A 13,228-nucleotide genomic window follows, 5' to 3' on the forward strand; every position below is an offset into this window, starting at 1 on the left:
TACTTGTTTTACATCTATAGATCCCAATGGCAAAGCTATTCCAACATATGAAACCCAACAACAACACCCAATGCCAATACTCAATCCAAAATGCTAGATCCCAAAGGAAAAATAACATAATCATCCAACTTAAAAAAGCAATAGCCCATGACATTTGCATCTAAACAAATGAAGATATCTAAAGAATTTACATTACCAAAGTAAAAATAGAAAATGCTATTAATAGCAACCACCCTTGATTGTTGCTAATTTTCTTCCAAAAGAATATCAAATTTCTACTATTTTCAACCTAGCAAAGGATCCAAACAAAGAGTCACTCTTGACTACCAATACCCTCAAATACATTAAGCCTACAGTTACTGCTTCCAAATCAAGAGTTGCAAAATCCTAGCGCTCAATTGTGACTATACTCGCCAACTCAACCAAGGAATAATTTTGTAGCACTTCATTGAAAATGGATAGAAAACTTAAGTAAAAGAAGACAATGCATTAATTTTACTAAAAGAATGCTCTATTTGACCAAAACCTCCAACAAACTCAAAACCTAAATTGATTGTATGGTCCTCATGGAAATGCTAGAAGAAACGGCATAAAAGAAGGATCAAGAAGTATCTAAGTGCCTCAAGGAAATTGACGATATGATAACGTACTTGCTTGGCTATTTTCCCAAGTTAACATTGTTGTCATGGCCTAGACGCATTAAAAACTTATAGCAGTACCAATGATATGAGAAGAGAAATGATACATTTACAATTGTTACCCACTAATTGTGAAGGATCTCTCACAACTTATTCTCAAAGGTAGCCAAGAGTCTCTAGTTAATTCCCACTTATCATACAATGCACTATCAAAAGAGCCTAGTGGAGATACATAAGCTAAAACAAAATGTAGAAGGAAGAAGAACATTTGAATTAGACTAGTGTACCATCCCAGTTTCAATTGCCAAAATCGGAAGTTTTCTAATCACAACCATAGAACAAAGATTATGAAGACTTCCACATGTGATCCAACATTTTCTCTGGCAATTGTATGTAAATTTCCATGAAGGAATTATTGCAACATCCTCTACTCAACAAACTCCTAACAGAGAAAGAGTTTCATGTTGCTAGTAAAATAGGCCAAGATAACATGATGCTCAACGTAATTGTCATACATCTCTTTCCTAGCCATGACACACACGTTCTTGACACTTATGCATCTCTTCGATATAACCCAAACTTTTATGAATAGCTCATTACATGGCCAAGTGACATTGTATCATAACGTACCATTGTTTGAGTACCATAAACTACCATTCTTCCTTTAAACATAAATAATCTCTCAATCAATTTTTACAAAAACTTTATTGCACACCAAGATTGTAAAAAACAAGAAAAAGTAAAATGATCACTATGTATTGTCAAGTTTGATTCATAACTACATATGATTCTTAACATTTTGTGTAGCATTACAACTAGCAAGCATAATTAACAAAGTTGTAAGAGACCAAGCTTGAAGTAAACACCAACAAAGGAAGGACCTCTTAGCATAAGACAAAGGAAGAACCTCTTAGCAACCTCAATACAAAGAAAAGATAAAGAGCGGGAAAGACCCACTATATGGCCTCAATAATTCAAGAAGATACTCGAGAATCGTGAATTGTTCATACCCTATTTTTTTCAATCAAAACACACCTTGACTTCCATCTCACTAGCAATCAACTTCCATAAGAGAAGTTGTAACTTGCCTCAACAATAGCTCAAGTTTTTCACCTACACTTCTATCAATAGATTATTTCTTCTTCAACAGTACTTCCATCGATATCAAAGATTTGCACATCACGTATACAACAACACACTTGTTCGAAATCACCCAAAATATTTTTAAAGAGAAACAAAAAATGAAAAAAAAAACACCCATGGACACAGCATTGCACTTGAGGGTTCTCAAGTTAGGGATGTCCAAGCCTTTGTTGGCCAATTTCGTCTTTAACCCCCTATCCCCTCTTTCAAAATTTCCCCCACATATACTCATGGCACTTGCCTATTGTTAGACTTTTCACCCTGATTCACTTGCATTTCTTTCCTTTACACCTACCAATACCAATTATTTTTCCCATCTCGAGTAATATCAATCTTCACCATCAACAATATATTTTGCTCCTCCCATAACCTTATCTCTCAAATCCCATCATTTCATCTCTCTAATGCAAGCCCAACCATGCTACCTTTGACAGAGATTACCAAGAGAATGGCACTCACCTAGGATTTTTTTAGATTAATTGTTGTTTAAGGAACCATATGTCCACAATGTGGGTATGTAATTTTTCGAATGTGTTACTTGTAGACATGGGGCTCTTATATCTTTGTAGAAACAAAGTGAGATCCCATCTCACTCTTATGCCAATTATAAAACCACCTAAGATAGAAGATCTACAATAGCTATGAAGATTGTGGGCAATTTCTATTATTTCTACATAAACTATGTTCACAAACTAGTGTATCCATAAAGCAGGAGGAACAATCACACAAGCCCTGATGGAAAGCAACAAGGTGCCCAACCAAAAGTGAAAGCCCTAATCCTAATGCATATATTTTGTAAAAGTGAGTAGAGAGCTCATTCTTGTGTATGCATTTTTTTAGTTCTTGCTCTCCTACCTACCTTGCTAGAGAGAGAGAGAGAGAGAGAGAGAGAGAGAGTGTGTGTGTGTGTGTGTGTGTGTGTGTGTGTGGTGTCGATTTCTGTATAAGTTGAGTGAGAAACCAACCAAGGGGTGAAGCTTATCTTCATCTCTTGCTTCCTTCTCTTCTTCCCCTCTTTCTTCCGGAGCTTGAAGGGTGAGGAGTTGAGTGAGAGGCTCTGTGTGAGGAAGACAAAGAGAGAGTTTGAGTGAGTGAGTGATGAACCATCACCCTCTTCTTCTCCTTCTTCTCTATCTTCTTCTCGTCAACATTGTAGCTGCACGATGCAAATATGGAATAGAGGCAAGGAATAATGGGGAGAGCTTAGACAGTTTAGATCAAGAGTACAAGCCACCTATATCAAAGATAATTGAGCCATAGGCATATCAAGCACTTGAAAGAATAAAAGTTGGCATCTAATGTCCTATTCTTGAGCTCTCATTGAGGTGAGAACATAAGTGTTGTGAATCATATAATCTTACCCAAAAGATGTGATAGCCAAAAAAGAAACCTCTTTGATTAGCCAAAATTTGTTATGATTTCCATTGTATCCTCCCTTACATTAAAAAGGCTTTGTTTATTATCTATTGCATGTTTTATTGAGGCCTTCGGCTGTGTTCATATAACCAAATTGAATCTTACAAAGTGCCATGGAAACTTCCACAAACTTACAAAGTTCCATGGCAACTTTTACAAACGTATATCATAAAGATCCTATATATTTCATTTGACATATTTATTGGAGGGTTCATGATGAGTATGTCCAATTAGTCATTGAATAGCCTCACATTCAAGCAATAGATTCAAGTTCATCATGCATATTAAATCTCAATGGCTAACCACAATCACTTGTATCAATTTACTTATAATAATGCATGTCCATGTCACAAAGATCTTCATGTATAACATGGCACTCTATGGTGTAGTAGCAAAGTGGACACTCAATTACATGGTTGAAGATGTCTTTGTTTGAAAAAGAGGACCTCAAAATCTGCGTCCGCGCCCCCCCCCCCCCCCATTTCCACATTTTCTACCACCACTTCAATGGCTATAAGATTATGCTTATCAATAGCCCACAAGATACATAATAATTAACCATAATCTCGAAATTTCCCTTATTGTAGTCCAAAAGATCAACGACCAAAACCCACACTAAGCCTTCATAACCATTGGTCATGAGATCCACAGTAATGCCAAAATCGCGCTCACAACAATCCAAGAGATCAACCACCACAACCCACACATTGGATTGAACTCTAGGGGTCTCCATTTGACTACTTTGATAACATGTCATCCACTAATTGCTTATATGGCTTCAAACTTAGCGAGAACTCCAGATTCCCCAACTTCTTGGGATTTTGTGAGACACACCTTAAAGGAACCCCAGGATTTCCAAAGTGCAATCACTGATTAAAGCAATTTTATTGGAAGTAGGTTTATCACACCATTTATCTCATGATAGTGCCTTACAAATCCTTGTTGTCAAGGGTATCATAGAATATTAGTGCATCCATATTACCGTTACCAACAATGTCTTTTTTCCGATTTGGTGAGATTAGGTTCCACAAAATGTTCAGCTTCACCACAGTTTTTCAGAGCTTGTTGATGCCTCGTAGGCTTACAAATAGAGATGAAAAAGAGACTCGTCTAGCATGATTTTTATCAGTTTTAGCATCTAAGCTTTGGCTTAGGCAATTTTTCCTTTGTTTTGTCCAGGTAATTTATGTGTTAGAATCATGACATCATATCTATTGGGTCTCATAAGCCACTTTAACCTCTTTAGAGACATTAATATTCTCTCACTGGGTCTCATAAGCCACTTTAGCGTCTTTAGAGATATTAATATTCTCTCTCTCTCTCTCTCTCTCTCTCTCTCTCTCTCTCTCTCTCTCTCTCTCTCTCTCTCTCTCGCTCGCTGGAACTATTAACACATCAGCATCACTGTCCTTGCAAAATTGAACAGGGTAAATTTGATACAAGCAGTTTGAATTCATGGCTCTATACTGGACAGTGTTGTCCTTGACAGATATGGTACAAGGGCTGCCTAGCACTCTCCTATAGGTGCCATTTAGGACCCACTCAAAGTCTTTTGGACATAGCAAGTGTTGGTGTAGTGACAGCCAAAGTATAATACAGTACAGCTGAAACATGCGTATGTGTACATGGTGTTATGGGTGGGGTTATTTAGTTTCCCCAGAATGTGTTTTAATACCTAGTAGAAATAGATGCAGACTGGCTCATGGGGTCTGACTCAGCTGACTCATTGTCACTTTCATGCTCCTCTTCCTCTTCTTCTGTATGCTCCTCAGAATCAGGTGCAGTTTCCATTACCCTGTCCAGCCCATGAAGACGGCTGAAGTCCGGAGCCACTATGCCAAGCATCACATTCAAATCTCTTCGCTCTTTCTCATGACGTGCAGATGTACGTGGAGAGAGCGAGTTTTGACTTGTACTAGTATCAGCTGTAAGACTTCCTCCCCTTTGCTCAGATAATTGCTTTTCTTTTGTAATATCTGCTTTAACCACCCCACCTGCATCAGTATCTGCATGCCCATCATTTGAGCCTCTCTGTGTTCCTCCCTCCATTTGAGACCAACCAGCATTATCACAATGTACAGAACCAGGAGTGCTATAAGCCCAGCTTCCTGGCGCCTCAGAGGCTAGCAAGTCAAGAGTGTTTAAAGGACCATTCTGTCTCCGCATTCCTGTCTGTTTCTGAACATCACTTCTATGCACATCGTCATCTTTTTCCTTTGCTGAGACAGCAGCAAGTACCTTTCTGTCAGGTGGTCTCCCTTGCTGATGTTTGTGACCAACACCTTGGTTCCTTTCAAGTGTTTGCCTCTTGCCCCAATCCCTACTCCCTGATTCATCCTGGTCTTCAAGCTGCATTGTCTCTCCTCCAGCCTGTTCTTCAAAGTCTGTACCATTTACCACCTTGTCTTGGAAATAGCTTTGAGAAACCTCCTTGGCCTGAGTAGCGTCATCCTTCCCATTCCCTAATAACTGTGTCTCATGGAAATACTTTCCAGACCCTGACTTCCCATGCATATTACTTTCAGATTCCAACAACTGTGTATATGCAACAATGGACTTGTGTTGAGCAGCCTCTTCTTTCCTGTTTACTACTAATTGGGTCTCATTTAGGGACTTAATCTCCATCTCCAGTACCTGTGTGTAACCAGCTTCACTTCCCACCAGTGCCAATGGTTCAGATGGTTTCTGTTCATTGAGTACTACCATGACTTGAATGTCTTTGGCTTCCTCAAGTTCATCCATTTGAGTGTCACCATTCTCGGTTTCCTCCAAAGGATTCTTGATGAAATCAATATGAACACCACATTCACCTGCAGTAGTTTGACTATCTGCATCATCCACATTTTCATTTTTTGTTTCATTCATAGTTTCACTATTGTTGTCATTGCTATGTTCATTCCCTTCTGCATCCTGACCATGCATTCCCCTAGCAGGAGTGTCAGACTCTTTGTTGATAGCATTTCTCATGTTCTCATGAACATGGTTTTCTGCAGTTATCTGATTTTCATCTTCCCCATCCTCCAGAACTTTCATCATTGCTTTCAGTTGTTCCTCTTGTTTCTTTTGAAGTGCTGCAATCTCTTCAGCTGTAGAATGAAATGCACGAAGTTGAGTTTCTCTGTGGCAATCAACAAGTGAAATTAGAACTTGTCAAAATCTTCAAAACTTTGACAATTGCCCCTTCAATGCAGTACTTTTTTCTAAAACCATGGCTTGCACTCACCTTAGCACAATCCGTTCTCGAGCCCCCTGCAATCTCTGCTTTTCAAGTGACAGGTCTCGAATCGCCGTTTCCATCTCAAGTTCTAGAGCAGCAAGTTTTGCCAAAGCTTCCTCCTTTGCAGTCTGCAATAGATGGCTTTTGATTAGCCATCTCCTGACCTTTTTATGTATTGCAATGGAGTGCTACTATTATCAAAGTATACTGATGACTTTTCTAGATTCTTGCCCACACACACAAAGCACCAATAAAATAGAACACGGATGCTTGAATTTATCACCAAGAATACTAGAGAAACATTCTAACCTTTTCCTTCTGCAATTCAGTAGCCATAGATTGCAGATCCTGCTCTTTTTCAGTTAGTTTCTGCAAACCACAAGCATTTTATATCCTGATATGGAATGAGAAGAAACTTTCCTCAATCAATCTTCAGCCACAACTTTAATCATAGGCTACTCACTTTTCTGGCAATGGCTAGCAAGGCTGATTCATCCTGAAGCCGTAACTCCAAACCACGACTTGTTCTTTCTGCACTAACCAAACTCTCCCTCGTATCATCCTGGTAACAATAAACAGATAAATGATGCTTCTGCCAAAAGACTTTGATCACCTAAAAAACCCTTTCAGACTCCAATCACCAAAACTTACCAGCTTACAACGCAGTGCTTCAATTAGAGAGCGATTATCTTTGTCTGTTTCCTGATACAGCCAACACGAGCCACAACTGTAAGACATGCATTTTTCCCCATTATCATATTTGCAGCACCCAAGCGGAAAAAGAAGATAGAACCATCTTTTGAATACTTTATCCCTCAGTAGAAAAAGTTTGGCACCTGAAGCTTGTTGATTGTCTCCAAGTTCTCTTTAATCTGGCGTGCTGCAGACTCAGATTGACGTTTAAGCTCTTCTGATGCTTCAGAACGAGCTCTTTCCACTGCAGCCTTCAAGTCTGCCTCAGCCTTTTCTCTGTCATTCCGTCGCTGATTCCGTTCATCTTCTAACTGCTCTTTAAGTTCAAGAATGTTGAGCTTCTGACTGCAAAAGTCATGATGATAAACAGACTTTTCACTTGCAAAGCTGAAAAGTAAAACATCTTACAAGGCTGAAACTGCTCGCTTTGTTAAACATTTTAGAAGGGCAGCCATCTTACATCTTCCAATAAAGCTATCTATGTATCATAGCCATTCACTACTGTAGACCTAAGATGAAATCATCTAGCTCCATCTGATAAGCAACGTTGTTCAACATTGAGTTCAGAAATGACCTAGGCGAGTCCTAGAGCTTTACATGGACACAACTACAAGGTACAAGGTGATATGCCCAACTTTTCAAAAATATTAAAAACACAATTTCAACAGCATGCTGATACCTAGAGAAATCAAAACAGATGTACCTTCAAATGAGTATGACAAGTCAAATGGAGGGCTTAACATGTGCTGAAGCTAGAATGAGCCAATATATGCATGAGCATAAAGGCAATAAAGAAAGAAAGTCCAAATTTGCATATGACCAAATCGTGTGTATGCAAGCACTTCATTCTTTGTAAGACAGCTCAAAACTGAATTTAAGAATCTCTGCTCATCTACAAAGTTAACCAAACACCCCAAGCACGCTTACTTGTCCAGAGGATGAGCACATACAATACACAAGGTTGCACTTTTGCTGCCAGAACACCAAGCATTACTGCAAGAGCTTATGAGAAGCAAGGAGTAATATGTGGGCTTCAATAGCCCATGGCTACCAGAGGAAATCTGACTTGGCTATACTGCCAAGTCCTTCCACAAAGGTCTGACATGCTGTCTCCATAATTATAGAGCACATGCTAACTGTAACAATCTCCAAGCTGCAGATAGTGAAACAAGCGGCAGAATGCTAAATGTCAATGTATGACTTCTGGCTCCTCTGGTAAGTGTCATTTTCAAGAACTTTCCTTTATTGGGGCACATTTCGTTGTGGGTACCAACTCCCAACCCAGAAGTCTGGCATCAAAATCTGAAAAACAGCCTAGTCATTGCCAGAATCTGCCTAACTTATAATTAAGTTCTGCAGGAGCATTGGAAGACCAAGGCATAGTAAGAGTTACACATCACAAGCTTGCTGAAACCTTCAATTTGTGGAATGCACAGTCCAACTGCTCAGAGACAGCAATTATCTGTGACTAGGCATTCATAGCAAATTCACCGTAAGACTTGTTTACAATGGACACTTCACATCCACTGCAACTCAAAAGCCTAAAGGACTGAAAGAAAGCCATTTGTAAATGGATTTGATAAAATAGCGGCCTAGGAGCTTGCTTGGATCTTGTAAACTTAATGATCACATGTTAATAAGTATTCAGCTGAATTTTTATTGCCACATTTGAGCTTATGGACCTTTTGAAAATTACAGACTAGCACCTCTCTTGGAGGACAAATGTTCGCAAAAGTCAATTTCTAGCTCAATAGTTTCTGTGCTACCAAGGTCAAGATGTAAATGAAGCCATTTGGTATCCAGAAAAGCAGCAAGTATAGTCCTCTGTAAGTACCACCTACCTAATGCTTCTTACTTTTCAATTTCAATGTTATGGTTCCCCTGCATCTGTTTTCAATAAATCTGAATAAGAAAAACTTCTAGCAAGGTTATTCAGGCAGAATGATACACAATACACCCTTGGAACGACAAAAGCTAAAACATGCCATCAAACCATTATATATATCCACACAACCACAGCAGAACAAATAGAAATATCAAAAAAACAGAATGACACCTCACAAAACGCATACCTCTTCATAACCTCATCTGCATCTTTTCGAGATTGATTTGCAGCAGCTAGACTTCGGTCATAGTCCTCTAACTTGCTCTGCTGCTGTGCACATAAGGAGGCATAATCCTCGATCTCCTTTTCCTTCTTTCCCAGCTCAAAGCGTAGATCCTGTATCTGGTCTAGGAAAGTAGCTGATAGCGTCTCTCTTAGCTCTTTGATCTCCTACAAAACAGAAAATTTATCTCAAAATTACAGGATATGATCATCCAAAATGCTAGGCATGATACTGTTCCAATCTGGGCAGGAGAGTGCTGAGAACCCACAGCATCATGTCGGGCTGTGGTAGCCCGAGATTCAGCACGCAGCTTTTCGATTGTCAAAAGGTGTGCTTCCAACTGATTTCGCAGCTCCTGCTTCCCTTCAAATGTAAGCCATCACTATCCGGACAATTTACATACACTGCAACTTCCTGAATTTTGTTTATCTCAATGCACACTATTGGTGAAAGTTATCCATCCATGGTCTTAATTAGTATCCAAAACAAGTAAATTGTCACCTCATTTGACCGCTGCAATCGCCTTACATCATCAAGTGAGACAGGACCATCGAGTGCTCCAATCCCTAATCCTTTAACACGTTTACTATCTCCAGATGTGGATTCTCCAAAATTCTCTTCATCTGCCAACCAAAAACCAATAAAGCCTTGTGATTTGCAGTCTGGAAAAGCTTTAAGTTCTTATCCCAGTTGAACTCGTTGCAAAGAAGCTAAATCAACTACTAAAAAGTAATCTGCTCGTTAACAACGAAAACTATGTAAGGATACTTACTATTTTCAACTACAAGTAAGCAAACTGATAGCTTAATATTCAAGCTTATTGAAAGATCATTACCATAGGCAGATTTCCTCTTTAAAATTGATCCATTAGTCTGACATGCGACTACTGTTGGCACATTTGATTTTACTTCCTGATATAGGAATGCAAAAGCATTTTCTGTTCAAAACATGACGATAGCATTACAAAGGGGAGGATATATAAAAAACAACCTGATGCTTCCTACTGGTTCAACTTGGGAATTTAGGCATAATATTCCAGTCAACAAGATGAAACCCCTTAATAAGAAGGAACTATTAAGTACAAAATAGATGTTTGCAAAGCTGACCATGCTCAGGAACATTCACCAAAGAAATAATGTCTCCATCCTTAATTCGTGCTTCAGGACTATCCCTTTTCAGTTTCTGGCAATTGATAAATGTCCCGTTTGAGCTGGGAAATGGAAGACAAAATTTATTCAAGAAGCTCCTTAGTTCAACTTTACTGCACATGAATTTTTTAAAAGAAGTTCCTTGAAGTAAACCTGGAATCCTTTATGTAAACAAGCCATCGTTCCCCAGAAACTGGCGTACTGCCTTGAAAAGGGATACAGCTCTCGTCAGCCTTGAACTGTTTTCTGAAAATCGTACAATGTTTTCCACTGACATTTATTGAGTCAAACCGATAAGCAGGATCTTTGACTAACCGACCCAAAACATGCTCGCTATTGTATAATAAGATGTGAGGACCCTGCAGATCATGTCAACAATGTCAGTTAACACATTTCCACAATTTATCATAACTAGTATCTTATCAAAATGTGTCATGATCACCAAAACAAATAATGCAGCCAGCCACACTGCTTTCATATGAGCCAAAGAGTGCACAAGCTTTTAGCCTTCATTTGGTAATGCTTATGAAAGGACAAGGGCAAGCTTGTTGGCTCAAGTGTGGAGCAATTGGGCGATTAATTTAATAGAAAATGAATGAGAATGAAAGAATTAATTGATGCACAACGATACTCCACAAATAAGCAGTGTATTAGAGAGAGAGAGAGAGAGAGAGAGAGAGTGTGTGTGTGTGTGTGAGAGAGAGAGAGAGAGAGAGAATATACAACGCTCAAGGCAATCACACTGAATAATGCCATACATATGTGCAAATGAGGTACGAAGTGTCTTTAAATGATAAAAAATGAAACCCAAACGGCTTAACCATCATAGGAAACCCTAAAATAAACCCTAACCATGGTGTCACTTAGCCAATTAGCGCATAGGACACTAGGGGTAGCAACTACATTTAATGACACATTTTAAATGTCTAATGAGCTTGGATCATGGATCAAAGGGCATCAATGCGTACCCCACGAGATGGCCTACAAACCCCCCTCCATAAATGGGAGAACTGATCTAGGAAAAAATGACAAAATCCTAGAAAATAAAAAGAAATATAAGGTCATGGTTGCACAAGTCCATCCTAATGGATACAACCACCTATCACAATAGAACGAATGATAGATCATGTTTTAAAAGGTATCATGAGTAGAAATAGCTGAATAGCTTGAAACTCTAATGGAGGTATAGCCTTCATAAAAAGATCTGTCAAAATGTCTTCTGAATAACCAACCTAATGACAATCCATGAATCCATGCATAAGTGAAGAAATAACCTTGAAGAAAAGGCAAGGGATGCCAATTATGATGCTTGATTAGGCAGCTGAATAATTTGTTGGTGATGGATTATGCCCCCCTCAATGGTGACAAGTTGGGAAGCCATAGGTCGATGAGGAACACCAACATAAATGACAGCAAGCGGTTGTTCGAAATAATGTTGTAATGCTGCAACTTGGACAGCATTGATCCTTGTTGGGAATAAAGGGCCATCGTGCCTTTTATATGTGCACAGGTGTGAACACACCCTTAGCACATTGTACTTTCATACATATATCTATCTAAAAAACCTAAAGTGGTACACTCGTCATTTGTACCGAAAAACGTGTTCACTCTCTACTCTGCTCTCTCACACTCTCTCTGTCTCTCTCGCTGCGCGTAACGACTGTCTGACTCGATCTCCGTGCCTAACCTTTCCCTACAAACTGGTATCAGAGCCAATGGCTCACTCAAGCTGTTGAGGGGTAGATCAACAGGTGTAACAGTCTTGTGGACTGTTGAGAGGTACAGGCGACACACAGAGTCTCGTGTAACAGTCTTGTGGACTGTTGAGGAGCGGGCGACAGCTACGTGACCAGTCGAGCTATGTGGCAGGTGATGGGCTGCACGACAGGGGCTCCACACGAACTGTCGACCTACAGAACGACAGGGGGCTGCACGACGGGGGCTCCACGATTGACTTGTGAACGGGCGACAGGGGCGACTGCACGGCCACCAGCTGACGCGGCGTGAGGAACCTGCAACAGGCGCCGTGTCCAACGGGGCGACCAGCATGAACGGCGAACAGGCGGCATCAGCGTCACAGCGCACGACTGATGGGTCAACGGACCCGTCATCAACTTTTTTTTTCTCTTCAAAATCCTTTGAAATTCCCCCCTCTAGCCAAGGTTTCGCACGCGCAAGCACAATATCTCAAATCTGTGCAAAATTGTCCCAGAAATTTGGGGCTTTTCCCGAATTTGGGGATCTCAACACAGAATTGGACAATCTGACTCAAAAATTGCAAAGTCGGTGCACATTTGCCCGGGAATTTTGAGGCTTTTCACATTTCAGTGAAATTCTTTCAATTTCACTGAAATTAATGCACGCAGGAATTGGAAAATTTGGGGATTTGTCCAAATTTGGTGTGAGCAAGATGCAAGAGTGATATTTGTCTCAGAAATTGCAGGAATTTGTGACAATTTGCCCCCGACATTTGGGGCATTTCATGTACATGCAAAAATTGGGCTGAAATTAACCCAATTTCTCGACATTGAGGCACATTGGACCCCGTGCAATTTGGGACTTTTGCGATTTGGGCAAAATTTGTGCGGCATTTGGTCATTTTATGTACATGCAAGTTGAATTCCGCGCAATTTGGACATCAACACTTGGTAAAATTTGGGGGTTTTGCTGAAATTGCTCTATTTTGGCAAAATTGGACTGTCCTATGCATGATAGAGGAAATGCATATGTGTGTTTGACGCTTTGAGCACAAAATTTTGGGGCTTTTGACCGTTCGTATCAAATTTTATGCTCGTAGGTACATGTACAACAAAAATTGTAGCTGAAATTTTGGGATTTCTCATGTAATGTGATGCACATGTCCTT

At 39.8% G+C, this 13,228-nt stretch overlaps 1 protein-coding gene across 2 annotated transcripts in view; it reads right to left on the bottom strand.

The window, feature by feature from the left end:
- Positions 1-4,596: 4,596 nt before the first annotated feature.
- LOC148016998 (SMAD/FHA domain-containing protein) overlaps positions 4,597-13,228 on the bottom strand; it is a 36,641-nt gene continuing 28,009 nt past the window's right edge. The window contains exons 2-13 of one of the 2 annotated variants that reach the window (XM_087662409.1): positions 10,517-10,722; positions 10,322-10,425; positions 10,051-10,152; positions 9,744-9,838; positions 9,484-9,570; positions 9,180-9,382; positions 7,251-7,452; positions 7,066-7,116; positions 6,878-6,976; positions 6,724-6,783; positions 6,421-6,542; positions 4,597-6,315 (exon numbers count right to left, since the gene is read on the bottom strand). In XM_087662409.1, coding sequence (XP_087518535.1) covers positions 4,866-6,315; positions 6,421-6,542; positions 6,724-6,783; positions 6,878-6,976; positions 7,066-7,116; positions 7,251-7,452; positions 9,180-9,382; positions 9,484-9,570; positions 9,744-9,838; positions 10,051-10,152; positions 10,322-10,425; positions 10,517-10,722 — 2,781 coding nt within the window. In that variant the 3' untranslated portion in view covers positions 4,597-4,865. Of the gene's footprint in view, positions 6,316-6,420; positions 6,543-6,723; positions 6,784-6,877; positions 6,977-7,065; positions 7,117-7,250; positions 7,453-9,179; positions 9,383-9,483; positions 9,571-9,716; positions 9,839-10,050; positions 10,153-10,321; positions 10,426-10,516; positions 10,723-13,228 lie in introns of both variants that reach the window. The other variant, XM_087662408.1, reaches the window with a different exon arrangement.

The sequence above is a fragment of the Lygodium microphyllum genome, chromosome 22 (genome assembly GCF_053477565.2).
Source record: "Lygodium microphyllum isolate KBCC chromosome 22, Lygodium_microphyllum_v1.1.10, whole genome shotgun sequence".
In the NCBI taxonomy this organism is placed as follows: domain Eukaryota; kingdom Viridiplantae; phylum Streptophyta; class Polypodiopsida; order Schizaeales; family Lygodiaceae; genus Lygodium; species Lygodium microphyllum.